We start from the raw sequence: 15,088 nt of genomic DNA on the forward strand, positions 1-15,088 counted from the left end.
GAACTGCTAGGCTGGCAGGAGCAGGGACCAAGCAATGGGAGCTCACCCCGTCGCGGGGATTCAAACCGCCGACCTTCTGATCGGCAAGTCCTAGGCTCTGTGGTTTAACCCACAGTGCCACTCGCGTCCCTTAAAATCCATAGACTAAAATAAAAAGGCTACCTGCCGCCCCGACTCCACAAGGCAACCTTTACAAGGGTGGAACTGCACAGGGGCTGGTTTTAGCTTCCTTGCTTTCTGAAAGGAGATCTCCTGCAGCAGGGAAAAGGTGCACCAGCACCCCAAGGGTCAGGGCAACCTCCTGAAGTCCAGCCTTAGCACACACACACACACACACACACACACACACAGTCCTGGGACTTCACCAGCATGGCCAGCAAGGGATGATGGGATCTGTAGTTCAACAGCCTCTGGAGGAAGGCAACTTTTGTTTTAAAAACAGCAAAGCAAACACACACACACACACAGAGGGAGACATCTTGCCTGCCCCAGAAGGCACAGGCTGATTTATTTATTTAAAACTTCTTCCTGAGATGGAGCCCTCGCTCTTAAAGCCCAGCTGGGCTCAGCAACCTTTGATCCCCTCTTTTGGCCGTGAGGGAGTAGCGCTGGGGTAGGCAAGGCTGGCGAGGATTAGGGCCGCTCACAGGGAAAGGCTGGCAGTTCTTTGGCTCATAGGGAGAAAGAGCTTTTATTTAAAAGCTAAGGCATGTTCTGCTGGTCTTTGAGGGATCAAGAGGTGGCCTTGACGACAGCAGGAGGGCAGTTGGCTCTCCTTAAGCCGTGCGATGGACACTCCCTTCCGTATCTTGATACTTCCAGGAGCTCTTAAGCCTTAGTGTTTGCTTCTGAATGTCATTGTGTACTCAAGACACTGGAATCCAAACCACAAAGTAAGAGTTCCAGCCCCCTGATTATTCTCAGCGAGACATCTCCGGCTTGCCTAGACTTGCTCAAGATCTCTTCTCAGCTCGCTCCTCCTGTTGAGGGAAAGAGGAGGAAGGGAGGTGATTAGGCCCATCTCAGACACCCCAGAGACCAGAAGCAGCATTTTGGAATCTAAAGAAGCACAAATGCATGCTCAACACCCTTGGCTATCAGGGCAAATTCCTGCATGGAGCGATGGATACCTTCATTATCTTCTGGAGGTCTGCCAAGGCTTCCTCGTACTGTGGGAGGAGTGGCTGGAGGGATGTGTTCTTCACCAGCTGCTGCTCCAACTCAGGAAGACCGGCTTCCCTCAGCATCCTCAGAAACTTCCTTTCCTGGAAAGCAATGAAGGAAGTGAACACCATGCTGCATTCCAAAACCCACACTACAGAAAGCTGTGAAAGGGTCCTACTGACCAACCACCTAAATTCAGTGGAAGAGGCCCTGGGTGTGGACTGACGGGCAGCTGAGCTGGGCATCCAGCAACCAGGCAGTGTCCCTGAAGCCCACTCCCTGCTCACCTCCATGCTGTTCTCTAGGCCATTTTCTACCCCAGTTGCTGCCACTGAAGTCCTCGAAGCAGAGCCTGTCTGAGCCACAGGAGACCTCACTACGAGGAACTCCGTCTGTGCAAAGGCACCCGGAATGCAGCATCTGGGTTACTCCGGAGAGGGATGGGAACATGTGGCAGCCTCTCAGCCTCCCTGCCCCACACAATAGTTCAGCCCGGACACTGAGGTCCTTCTGGTGATTCTCTCATTACAAGAAATGAGGTTACCGGGAACCAGACAAGAGAACTCTCTAAGTAGTTGTGCCCACCCTGTGGAACACCCTCCATTCAGATGTCAAGGAAATAAACATCTATCTGCCTCTTAGAAGGCATCTGAAGGCAGATTTTAAATGTATATGGTTTTATAATTTGTCAAGGGATGCAGGTGGCGCTGTGGTGTAAACCACGGAGCCTATGGCTTGCCGATCAGAAGGTCAGCGATCCAAATCCCTGCGGCAGGGTGAGCTCCTGTTGTTCGGTCCCAGCTCCTGCCCACCTAGCAGTTGAAAAGCAAGTCAAAGTGCAAGTAGATAAATAGGTACCACTCCAGCAGGAAGGTAAACAGCATTTCCATGCGCTGCTCTGGTTTTGCCAGAAGCGGCTTAGTGCTGCTGGCCACATGATCCAGAAAAACTGTCTGCGGACAAACACCGGCTCCCTCGGCCAGTAAAGCGAGATGAGCGCCACAACCCCAGAGTCGTTCGTGACTGGACTTAATTGTCGGGGTCCTTTACCTTTTATAATTTGTCAGAAGCTGCCCAGAGTGGCCGGCGAGACCCAGTCCGATGGGCGGCATATAATTATTATTATTACCTGCTGTTTCAGCACCATGGTGAAGGCCAGTCCCGCTTTCCCTGCACGGGCTGTTCTGCCCACTCTGAAAAACAGAGAGAGAAAGGTTGGCCTTTTCCAGGAGGTGCCACTTCTGAGCCCCCACCCCTAAGCTACCTGGGGGGAAAAGGAAACTCGTTCACATTATTTGAAATCCTCCCTCTGAAGGAATTACCGGTGGATGTAGGTCCTGATGAATTGAGGAGCATCATAGCTGATGACGCATTTCACTCCACCAATGTCGATTCCTCGGGCTGTGGCATCTGTGCTGATTAACCTGGGTGTTGAGGAGAGAAATCGCTGTCACCCCAGCAGATCTGAGTGCAGCCACTAAAGAGATGCTTGGTCTGCAAAGAAAGGACTGGGGGCTTGTGGTGTGGGGGGTTGTGGAAGAGGCCTGGCTCGTACAGTTTCTTGTGTCATGAAGAAGAGACACATCCCAGCTAATTTATGGTGCAACTTGTCTGGGAAAAATTAATGAGCAAACGCCTAGATTCTATTTCATCGGAGCTGGGGGAAAATGGTGTTTGCCACTTGAGGAAGACTTTTGGATCAGCGTGTTAAGATTTACTGCAAACAAAAGATTTTCCAGTTCTAAAAAAAAAAAAGGGAGAGCCTTACAAAATTCACACAGAAGTATAATATTGTTTATTTTAACTCGCCTGTGGAAACAACTCAGAGGCTATTAAGAAGAAAAAGGATAACATCAAGAAGATTGGAAGATGGGACTGGTGAACATTAAAAGCAGCACAAATATGAGATGATCGGACCCTACTGAACTCGAAGCATGGGAACCCCCAACAAAATTTATAATTTGGCAAAATATTTGGATTTTATGATTTGTATTGGTATAATTTGAAATAATTAATGTGATATGATTGGATTGTTTAATGGAAAACTTAATAAAAATTATTATAAAAAAAAAGAAGAAGAGAGACATCCCACCAAAGGCAGGTCCTCTTCTGGCTCAACCCGGCTCCCAACTGTGCCAGAAACGTCCCACCACCACTGCACATCTGGAGATCAAGGGGCAGCCAGTGTGTGATGTGCAACTGAGACATGAGGATGTGGCCACCCCCCTTGCCCTGGAAATACTCACAGCTGGATCTTCCCCTGTTCAAACTCTTTCAGTGTCAACTTCCTTTGCCTTGGATTCAGCCTGGAAGAGAACTCGGCCACATTCACGCCGCCAAAGGCTCGAAGCAGTAGAAAGAGCCTGGGGTGGTGCAGTGAGAGAACAAAGGATGAGGATGGGGGCACAGACCAGCGGCAGAGCCCCTGCTCTGCAGGCAGAGGAAGGGGATCCCAGGATCAAGGGCCAGCCCCTCCCAGGAGGGCTGCTGAGACTCCAAAGGATCCTCTGCCTCAGCAGACTGGACCAGTGCTCTGTCGGCTGTTAGGATATAGTTCTGTTCCACCTTAAAAAGGGCCAGGCAGGACTACTGTGTATCACATGCCTGTTTACTTCCAGCACTTGCTGGGAACTTGTGTTTGTATATAGCTTTTGTGTTACTGCTTTTTTGCTGGAGACGAAGGGAAGCAGACATGTTTTCCTCTGTTCCTGAACTATGCTGAATAAAATGCTGTACATTATGCTTACACATTTCTCTGTCTGCCTCTTCGGCTGTCAGAAGATTTACGCACTCTGCTGGTAGAGCATGCACAGGTCTCTAAATGTATCTGAGGCTCGTGTCACTAACTGATGCTGTTCCAAGAGAGATCGGCTGCCAGCCGGTGGCTGGAGCCAGCTGGGGGCCTGCCTGATGCCCCCGTCTTCCCGGCAGTATCCCAACATCGGCTTCCTATGAAAGTTTAAGCCTAGCCCGCAAAGATCCCACTACTGCACAGCCTCACCTGTGTGACGTGTCCCTGCTGTTGGTGAAGCAGAGGACGCGGGAGAACTTCAGCCGCAGCAGGAAATGCAAGAGGAAGAGGGGCTTCCAGCGCAGGTTGCAGGGCACGTAGTATTGCTGTGGCGGGAGGAGGAAAGAAGAGCCGTTTGTGCACCGCCCCCCAGGAGTGCTTCCTGCCCAATCCCTTTGGGAAGACGAGGAGGGTCACTTTGGGCCAAGGAACAGGACAGGCTCAAGGGCCGACACTCCTGACACCTGACGATAAGAGACTGTGTCTCCAGTGAACAATTCAAGACTAGATCAGTGTCCTAGTCCCGCAAAACACCATTTTCATTTCAGAATTGACAATTTCCACTATGTTTCTAGACCACCAGTTTTCATACATTAAGCCATCTATTTTTTACTATTAATTATTAATTATTATTACTATTTACATACCACCCTATATCTGGAGATCTCAGGTATAGCTCAACCTAAAAACCACATTATATATAATCAAAATAAAAACAACCCAGTAACACCCCCCCAAAAGGGGGGGGGGAATCCATTATGGAGTTCCCAATTTAGAAGCAGCGACTCTTCTGCATTTGCCTCTCTGATATTCAAGTCACAAAACAAGCCCCTCCCCAACAAACCACCAGGGCTGAGTCCCTAAACCAGTGACCAGCCAGCTTGCTGCCTTCTTTCTAAGTCTTCTATTATTTCCTATTGTTATTCTCTCCTACTACTTTATTAGCCGCCTGAGAACATAAGCTTTGGTTGAAGACGCGAGAAAGAAATTATGCAGCCGAAGAAACACAAACTTTTCTGTGCATTCCTGCCTTCCCAGGGATCCAACTTCTGAGCCCCCGAGCCCTACATAGAACTGCCTGGGACTTGAGGCACCTGCTGCCTCTGCCAATGAATGGGGTCTTCTGCCTCCCCCAACCCAATTTGCCCTCCAGTCTGGAGGAAAGGGCTGGTGCTGTCCCAAAAGGGCACCTTCTCACCATTCATGTCCCTACCCCCTCGCCAAACATGCCTTCCCGGCTCTGCCAGAACCAGAGCGGCAGGTGGGCGGGCTGCCTGCAAGCCCCGCCTCTTACCGAGAGCCCCTCTGGGAGGGCGTACTTCTTCGTGGTCTCCGTTGCCTTCTCCTCCAAGGAGATGGGTGTGAAGAGGCGAGGCCGGTAGAGGCCCAGCGGCTGCAGCTTTTCGGGGTTCCGTGTCAGGGTTGCCGAGAAGAGGAGCTTCTGCAGGGGGACGTGGGGGCAGCCAGCTCTGTGTAGGGGTGCAAATACCCAGAGTGTGAGGGTCAGGTGGGATTGCTATGAGGAATTATGAAATATGGAGCAATCCATTGGTGTCCATGATGAAAGGATTGCGTTGACTGGGTTTGATTCACTGACAATAATTTTCTGATTGAATCCCACTGCCTCTGCACCTCTGCCATTTGCTTTCTCTATGCCTGACAAGCACGTATAAGCATTCTGACACATAGATCAGGCATCCTCAGTACATAAAGATAGCTGGTTACTTTGATGTAGTTTGTTCATCTTTAGACAGATCTTAAGGGCCAGGAAGAGAGTTCACAAGGAGCTGATAAAAACTGCCATCCTGTCACTCCTGTTTATGACCTCCAGGGTTTTGCTGAATGCATTCCTCATTTTACTCCTATTTTATTTACTCTGGACTACTATGCATGGAAATAGTTTCTTTGTAGTTTTAACTTTAACTTTGTCCCTCGTGGGGTTTTTGAAATGCTCAGAGGAAATCTGATTGCTTCTTATGAACACTGTGTAAAAAGTTCTTTTGTGAATAAAACGACCTGGGCTGAGGGGTGGAGAGGAATTATTGTTGGCACTCCTCCCAGAGTCTTGCTGGTCAAGCCTCGTGTGTATTTTATTAATCAGAGTCCAATCCTTCCTTGCTTTGGGAATGTTACAGCTCTGGAAAGCAAAAGGCACTGGGTGGGACAGGCCTCCCAACCCAAACACAAGCAAATGAGGGGCTTTTCCAGTGCCCCTCTGCTCCCCACCGCCTGGATCCACACACACCATTCTCAGGCCAGCTCCTTGGTATTCAGGGGTTTGGGTCCCATTCCCGGCAAAGGAACCCTCCACAATACAGTGGGCAGTTTCTGCTCAAGGCCTGACTCCCAGGAGGAGCTGACTGTGCTTCCAGGAGCCAGAAGGGGTCCTCTGCTGATCCGTCCCACCACTTCCCACCCTGCCCTGCCGTTTCCCTTCTCATTCTCCTCTCCGGCGCGGCCGGCGTACCTGGCTGCCGTGAGGGGCCCCTGCTCTGCCCTCCTGAACAGCTGTGGGGTACCGGAGCCCTCCTCCACCGCTGAATGAGCTGCCGCCACCACCTGCGACAGCCAGTCCTGGTGCATGTTGTCAATCATGCGATCGGCTTCGTCAATTATCTGTTCTCACGGGCAAAAGAGAGGCAGTCAGGGGAGGCTCACGACCTCTGGCACTGCAGAGAGCTTCACAGCCGTAGCTGGCATTGCCTTGCCAAGGTCTGCTGGGAGGGGGGAGATGAAGGGGGGGAGCATTTTGAGGGTGGGGTCCCGTTGCCTTTACATTCGTGGTGGAGCTGCGTGTGACTGGGAGCCCAGCCTGCAGGGAGGAGAGCCTCAAAGCAGGGCCAGTGAGAGAGGCACTTTCATCCAGGAAGCAGCTGGCTGAATTGTGCGTTAAAGAATGGACATTTGCAGGAAAAGGAAGCAATGCAAGTTATGAGGCTATTATAGGTCACATTTTATGTAACAGGGACACCGTGTCACAGTCCACCACCCCAACCCCTTATATCAGTGGTTCCCTAACTTTTCCCACTCACTGCCCCCTTGGTTCCATAAACTCATCTCCTGTGTCCCCTATCCCACAAAAGGCATTCAGAATACAGTGGTACCTCGGTTCTCAAACGTCTCCGTTGTTGAACGTTCCAAACCCGAATGCCGAAAACCCGGAAGTAAATGCTTCCATTTTCGAACATGCCTCAGAAGTCGAACAGCTTCCGCTGGGTGCTTTTCCATTTTCTTAATTGCATTTGCAGCCAGCCTATTACGCCTCAGTTATTGAATGTTTTGGAAGTCGAACGGTCTTCTGGAATGGATTACGTTCGAGAACCGAGGTACCACTGTAGCAGTTTGCATGACCCTCTACGGAAGGTGATAGCACAATAAAATTCAAAACAGCAACAATTAATTGCACATTTATTCAAAATCCAGTTAAAACGTGATTCAACAAAACTGATGAACCTGACCCACTGATGCCAGCTTTTAAAAAGTAATTTACCCGTGCCTCTAAGTGTCCCTCTAGGTAATTCCCCCCCCCGGGGGGGGGGCAGTAATGTGCATTTTGGAAGCTGCTGCCTTATAAGGGCCCTTCCAGCCACAACAGTGCATGTGATGCAATCTTCAAACATGGGGGCGGTGGGAGAGGGATTCCTCACCAAGAAGCGAAGTTCTTTCAGGCTGAACTGGGGGCTCTGCTGAAGATGATCTACGAGGCGCCCAGGAGTGGCCACGACAATGTCTGCCAGGCTGCGAAATCCCATCAGCCTGGAAAAAGAAGCACCAGAACAGGCAGTGAAGAGGAGTGTGATTTACGGAGAAGCAGCAGCACCAGACAACCTCCCACTTGCGCCCATTGCTAAGGAAGAAGATGGAGGCCTCTGCTGCTGCTGCTGCTGTGCCACCTGTGGGCTCAGCTTCCTGGGCCAAGACGCAAGGAGGAGGTTGGCGTGCAAAGCCAAACAAAGAGAAGGTGAACTTACGTCTCCTCAGCTAGTGACTCCTGCTCCTTTGCAAACGATTTCTGCCCGGTGAGCTGGACCACTTTCAGCCCCGTCCCGTCAGTGTAAATGTTGAATACTTTAGTCACCTGTGGAGAGGAGAGAATCAGTGGCCTAGAGGGAACAGGGCTGCCTCTCAGGAGCAGCAAGGCACAAAACACACCTTCAGGGCCAAATTGAGGCAAGAAGAGCAAAGGCAAAAATCCGGCTCTTGACAGCTCCCAAAATGCCTGGTCCTTTGCACTTCTGACACGTGGCAACGGGTTCAGCAGGGCCCTTCTCTTGTGTTGGTGCTTCTACTTACAGAGCCTAACAGATGCTTCTGCAACAGCTCCCCCCCCCCCCCGAAGGCAGGAAGGTAATGGGCCTTCCTTCCCTGACTGGTATTCTGAGGTAGACTGCTTCTGAACCCAGAGGTTCTATTTAGCCATCCTGCCTAGTACGTGGAGACAGACCTCGGCTACTCTGTGAATTCCCTCTCATCTGAGCCAGTGACTGGTGAGGCTCACTGCTTCTGGGGGCAGTACTGTGCACTGTGAGAGTTAAAAATTTATACCTATCTATATTTGCCTGTCTTGAATTTACCGCTGATCCCTTCAACTGGGGGAATCTTGATTTCTAGCATTATGAGGGAGGGAGAGAAGGGTATAAAGGCTAAACTTATGCAGTGAGTATTTGTAAGGGAGGTGGCAGTATAAAATCTGAAGAACCAGACTGTGCAGTACTGTTAAGCCAGTCTAATCACTTATGCAGTGGTACCTCTGGATGCGAACGGGATCCATTCCGGAGCCCCGTTCGCAACCTGAAGCGAACGTAAGATGCGACTGCACATCTGCGCATGTCACATTTTGCCGCTTCTGCGCATGACGTCATTTTGAGCGTCTGCGCATGCACAAGCGGCGAAACCCGGAAGTAACGCGCTCCGTTACTTCCGTGTCGCCGCGGAGCGCAACCCGAAAATATTTAAGCTGAAGCGTATTCGCCCTGACGTATGACTGTAAACTAGTTAACGCATTCCTGGGGCTGACCACACATCCTACACATTGGAGAATCCAATCGGGATGAACTCACAGCTCAAAGTCCCCCCAAAGTCACCCAAAGTCCCCCACCCCACCACCAAATCTCTCCTCAGTAACGCACCTGCTGGGCCAGTTCCTTGGTGGGCAGGACGGCCAGAGCTCGTACTCGGCAGACGACTCGGTCTAACAGAGCCTGAAAATACAAAGGCCAGCGATCAGGAAGAGATGGGTGTCTCCTGCTCCTCAGTCTACACGAATGGGTGTGGGAAAAGCAACCAAGAGAGCTAAATGGACACACAGTCGATTGAGTCACATCCCCCTGTGCCCCAAGTGCTGGGGGATCCTTTGAGACAGTGCTTTCCAAATTCACCAGCCTGATACTACTCCTTGTACGTAAAAGTCTTAAAGCAGCCCACACTGGGTTGCACACTGAAGGCTACTCTGGCACAGAACACACACCAGCCAGCAGCTCTCCACTTCGTCCAAAACTCACCTGCACCACCGGAATGACAAAGGCCAGGGTCTTGCCACTGCCTGTGGGGGCTGAGACGCAGATATCACTGGGCTGGTAGCCACCTCTTCCGGCCAAAAACCCGCTTTCCAAGATGGCTGGAATCACCTCGGCCTGAACTGAAGAAAAAAAGCAGGCAGGATCAGCACATACCCCAATAACATTCCCCCCACCACTTAAGGGGTAAGGAAGAGGAAAAGGCGGATGGGAGAGGTTTCAAGGCACTTTTGGAATTTGTATACTACTTTCTCTCCTGCGAAGGATTTGGTGGCCACCAGCAAGAAAACTGAGCCATCTTTCTCTTTTGCCTACACTTTTTCAGCTTCCCAATGTTTATACGTTTCACATTCCATCAATGAATCCACTTTTAAGTCTTCTCTCCAGCTCTGTCAACTGCAGCCTAGCCTCACCATACAAAAGAGAGAGCTTGGAATTGCCACCATTATCATTATCATTTTTAATTTGTATACCGCCTTTCTATCTTACAATACTCAAGGCGGTTTACAAGCTGAAGAAACAAAAAATGTACATCTTATAACAATCTAACGCAATACAAAAATGCCATAATAAAACATAACTTTAAAATGGACAACCTCCGTCGAAAGAGTAACATTCAACAATCATTAGAATCGTTTAAAATAATGATATCAACATATAAAAGTTAAACAGAAATCCACTCAACAGTTACAATAATATCTAAACTATAATCAATAAAACAACGGCAAGCCACAGTACATAATACAATACACATTGAGAAGCAGAGGATGGGCCAAGGCAGGTGGAAGGAGGCCTTGCCTGCTGGAGTCTCTCCCCTCACAGCTCTTCCTCCAGGAACAGCTCCCTTATGAGAAGTGGAGGGGGAGTGGTGCTATGGAAAGTATTTGTGGGCGCTCAGGTGTCTTGGGGAATCATTACTGGAGCACCCAGAACAAAGGTCCAGGGGCAGCAGCTAGCTCATTTATTTCTGGGCAGAATTTGTTTAACAGGGTGTCGTGAAGGATACCCACAGCCCTCTGGCTCCTTTGCACCAGAGTTTTGAGAAAGGTGGGGTTGCTTCTCTCTCATCACATGCGAATGGATCTACACACTTGAGGTGGAACTTGCTGTGGGATGAGAGATGCAGGTCCACGTTTACATCTAGGTATTTCATTGACATTCTAGCCTAGCTAAATAATTTGCTGTGGATAAAACTGTGCTTCCTCAGTTGACACCACATCAAACACTTCAGAGAGGTTACAACTGAAGCACCGATGGGAGCGACTCCCACCAACGTTCATTTAAAGAGCAGAGGTACCTGTGTTCTAAGCACTAACCATTCGCATCCATCCATCTCCCAAACTCTGGCCATCTTCTAAATATGGGTTTAAAAGCATGGAAGAGGAAAAAAATTCCCACTATGATGATACCTGGAAACAAAGACTCTATTCCATTTGCTTGCAGTTTCTTCCTCAATTTTGGATGGATTACTGGAATGTCTTGGAGTGGGACAACATTCTCTTTGATCCGCCTCTGGACCAGCTTAGGTTCAGCCAACCAGCGTGGCAGAAGAGGCTCCACCTGGAAATGACAGACGCACATGTGATGGTGGAACTGTGGACTCCAAGAGAACTGCAAGCACACACACCTCTGTCCCGACAAGATGCCACAAGGAACATTGCAACTCCAGCCTCAGGACAAATCAGGCCCAATGTTTCAGCTGAAAGGTTTTGCTTCCATGGAATCTCCCTCTATTGAGCTTCAACAAGGCTTGGTCCCCGTTGTCGAAAAAGAGAGGAAACTAATGGGGTAAAGGAATTAAAAGGGTGCTATGCTCAAGCACCAAACTAAGGCTTTGATGGCTCTGTGATATGAAGCAAGCTATACATTTGTTTATTATTAATATTAACATTAGCGGTGGGGAGGGGGATATCTGCAGCCCTCCAGCTGTTGTTGGATTCCAGACCCCATCAGTCACAGCCGTCATGACCAATGTTCAGGGATGATCGGAGTTGTAGTTCAGCATCATCTAGGGAGCGCCACAGGTTTCCAATCCCTGCATTGAACAGATAGCCAAACCCAGCCGTCACCTTGACCCTCCAAGTATTGCTTCAGTAAGGAAGCAACCCTGACCTCATCGCAGAGCAGTGTGGCTGAGCCTTTGACAAAGACTGGGAGCAAAGCATGTTGATAATAGACTATCGTCTCAAGACTTAAGTGAGCTACCTTCTTCTTCTGCGCTGCCTTCAAAACCCAGTCACCAAGAACGATTGTGTTGGGAGGTGGGGGGGTTTCCTTTGTATCCTGCGGTGACTTCAGCATCTGCTCCTTTTCACCATGGCTCTCATTTGCTCTGGCTTCCGCGCCATCCTCCCTCTCTCCTGCTGAGCCATCATCTTCTAGTTGGCTTGCTAACTTAATTTCACTTCCTGGTAAAAGCAACATGAACATAACAAATGATTTGAGTTTAAGAAAAAGATGTGCTTACGGCATTTTCAAAAAAAGAGGAAAAGGTGAGCTGGGGGGAATGGTTGGGCCCAAGGTGGGAAAGGGCCTAAAAGTGCACAGAAAGCAGTCTGTCCCATTCCACCACCCCCGCTCATCCCACCCCTCCTAGTGCCAATCAACAGAGCCAAAGAAGCAGGCAGCTGCTCACTTAATAGCAAGTGGGAGTCTCAAGGAGAGAAGTGAGGGCTTATCCATACCAGCAGCTGCTCACACAAGAGGCAAGAGAAGCTGGGAGAAAGTGATTCATGAGAGACACAACAGGAGTTTTGCTGTACACACCACACTGGGGGAGCAGAAATCCCTACTGATGGCTTCTATTGATGAGATATGGTGTTATTACTGAATACGGTAAGCCACTCTGGGAGTCTTTCTCAGATGAAGAGTAGGCCAAAAATACTTTGAATAAAAAACAAACCCTTCCTGTATTATGATTCTCATTAGGAAGCTGCCTTAGACTGCGTCAGACCACTAGGGTCTGTCTAGCTCAGTTTTGTCTACAATGAGTGTGAGGAACCTTTGGTCCTTGAGATGTTGCTGAACTACAACTCCCATCATCCCTGGCCATGCTACCTAGGGCTGCTGGGAGGTTGTAGTCTTGCAACATCTGGAAGTTCAGAAGTTCCCCACTCCTCGTTTACACTGACTGGCAGAGGCCCCCCAGACAGAGGACACCCCCAGCCCTACCAGGATATCCCAGACTGAACCTGGAACCTTCTGCATGCAAAGCAGGTGCTCTACTGCTGAACCACAGCCCTTCCCTTCATTCCGGAAGTCAGAGCCAATCTTTATGGTACACATTTATTCTTAGACTGTGCCTTCCTATCTCTAAAAGATGGAGCATCACTGGCCTGATTTGGGGTGGGTGGGTGGCCCGAGCAGATACTATCATATTGTTGACTGAGCACTGCCCAGAAACGATGGAGACTGAATGTAGCTCCCAGTTTCCACCCACAATTTATTTTACCTTCCCCTCCATCAGTCCTTCCTTGTGGTGTCTTTGATTCCTTTCCACTTGTTTTACTTCTTCTTGGACTAAGATCATCGTCTTTCTCTTCCACACCTTCACCCCCTTCAGTGGATAATTTCTTCTTTCTCTTTCTATGGCCTTCTGTAAAAGGGGATTCCTCACTTTGTTTCCTCTTTTTGGATTTCTGCTTTGCTTCCTTCTCCAAGTCCATGTCAGGCGTTTCATTATCTGGTCCACTTTCTGCAGGCATGTGATCATTCTGCTGCTGCCTTTGCTGCTGTCGAGCTCTTACTCGTTCCTTCAGCCGTTGCAGGAGCACTTGCGAGTGGTCTTTGAGGTCATTGTCTTCATCACCAAGATACCTGTGGATTTCACAATGGTTTCAGTACTCCACTAACAAGGGTTTTCTTTGGTGGCAGCAACCCCAACAGTGGAACTCTCCCCCCCAAAAAGTTAAATTGGGCACCTTCATTTTTATTTTTAGCTGGGTGGCTAAGACATACTGATTTGCTGTATTTTAATTTTTGCCTATTCACTCTTATCCAGTTGAAAACCACAGTAGTGGTTTGGACCAGGGGAAGTTTCTGGAACACTTTGGGAGATTGCCAGAGCATGGATAATACATGGGAGGGTGGGGTGAGCTCTGACTGACCACAGCTCTGCAAAGTAGACCAGTGGTGTTATAATCATAGTACTGCATGAGGGCAGGAGAGATGCTGAGAGAAATTAGCTATAACAACACTGGGCTACTCTACAAAGGCTTAGTCTCCTGCCATATTAGTTTATTAAATATTTTTTTAAAAAAAGAAATACAATTGGAGGAGTGCCGTGAAGATGACTGTAGCCAATTATGCTGATGCTGCTAGCCGCACCTCCAAGTCCTTAAAAAGTGCTTTGAGGGGCTGCAGTGGAAATCATCCTTGCCGCCACCGCTGTCATGTGACCACGAAGCCCCTTTCCCACTCACAACTGAGCTCGAATTTCAAGCCAAGCATCCACATTCGCCCGCAGCCCAAGCGGCAGCGAAGCCTCCTCCCTCGCGGACCCGCCCGGGGCTCGGTCGCGGAAGCCTCAGCGCCGCCTGGACCCGAACCAGGCAGCTGCGGGCCGCATGTCCGGCCCCCTTCTCACCTGTGGACGACGAAGAGCGCCATGCCTGCTCTTTTCCCTCCGCCGGCGCCTAGCGATGAACGCCAACGTCGTCCTTTAACGATTACGACAGGTGGCCAATCAGGGCCGAGGTATGCAGATGAGGCGCGCCGTCTCGTGGCCGGCCTGAACTCGGTTCCTGTCGCTGCCGAGTGACGCAATCCCCGCGCTGGCCAATGTCGGGCGACTGCGCTCTCCCCATTCACAACTGGCAGCGCGGGAGGCCGGCGTGGAGAGAGAGGCGCGCGGGAAAGGGGCACCCGTGGGAACCCGCTCCCGCCAGGAGTAAGGGCAACCCAAAGGGAACTTGGGCGGAATCGGGGAGGGGGCAAAGGAGGCCTCCCTTTTGAGCCTTCCGGGGGGGGGGGCAGCGGCTTTGCATCTGCTTAGCCAGTGTGACTAACGGTGTCAGATTGGTCATGGTGTGCGGATGCCCGGTTATCGTCTTCCAAAGTAACTGCTCTACTGTATTCCGAACTTTAAAATGGAAAGCGTAATGCTGGTGCTCAACAAAAGAGGTTTAAAGACTCTCAAGGGAAATCTAAAAAAATGTATAGGTATAGGTAAAGGGACCCCTGACCATTAGGTCCATTTGTGACCGACACTAGGGTTGCGGCACTCATCTCGCTTTATTGGCCAAGGGAGCCAGCATACAGCTTCCAGAATATGTGGCCAGCATTACTAAGCCGCTTCTGGCGAACCAGAGCAGCGCACAGAATCGCCGTTTACCTTCCCGCCAAAGTGGTACCTATTTATCTACTCGCACTTTGACGTGGTTTCGAACTGCTAGATTGGCAGGAGCAGGGACCAAGCAACGGGAGCTCACCCTGTCGCGGGGGATTCGAACCGCCGACCTTCTGATCGGCAAGGCTCTGTGATTTAACCCACAGCGCCACCCGCGCCCCCCCCCCCCAAAAGTATAAACACCGACAATTGGGAAACACTTGACTGTGAGTGCTCCAGTTGGAGAACAGCCTTACCAAAGGTGTCATGGGCTTTGAAGACACTCAAACT

At 50.0% G+C, this 15,088-nt stretch overlaps 1 protein-coding gene across 1 annotated transcript; it reads right to left on the bottom strand.

The window, feature by feature from the left end:
- Window positions 1-473: 473 nt before the first annotated feature.
- On the bottom strand, window positions 474-14,124 carry DDX51 (DEAD-box helicase 51). Its single transcript, XM_083717219.1, has 16 exons — window positions 14,057-14,124; window positions 12,923-13,287; window positions 11,677-11,879; window positions 10,881-11,031; window positions 9,457-9,593; window positions 9,085-9,156; window positions 7,927-8,033; window positions 7,603-7,711; window positions 6,423-6,571; window positions 5,250-5,424; window positions 4,166-4,281; window positions 3,411-3,527; window positions 2,487-2,588; window positions 2,294-2,357; window positions 1,131-1,265; window positions 474-980 (listed from the first exon to the last, which is right to left on the bottom strand). The coding sequence occupies exons 1-16, from the start codon at window positions 14,077-14,079 to the stop codon at window positions 954-956; spliced, it is 2,052 nt and encodes a 683-aa protein (XP_083573345.1). The 5' UTR covers window positions 14,080-14,124; the 3' UTR covers window positions 474-953.
- Window positions 14,125-15,088: the final 964 nt, after the last annotated feature.

This window comes from Podarcis gaigeae, assembly GCF_964106915.1.
Source record: "Podarcis gaigeae genome assembly, chromosome: 16".
Classification (NCBI taxonomy): domain Eukaryota; kingdom Metazoa; phylum Chordata; class Lepidosauria; order Squamata; family Lacertidae; genus Podarcis; species Podarcis gaigeae.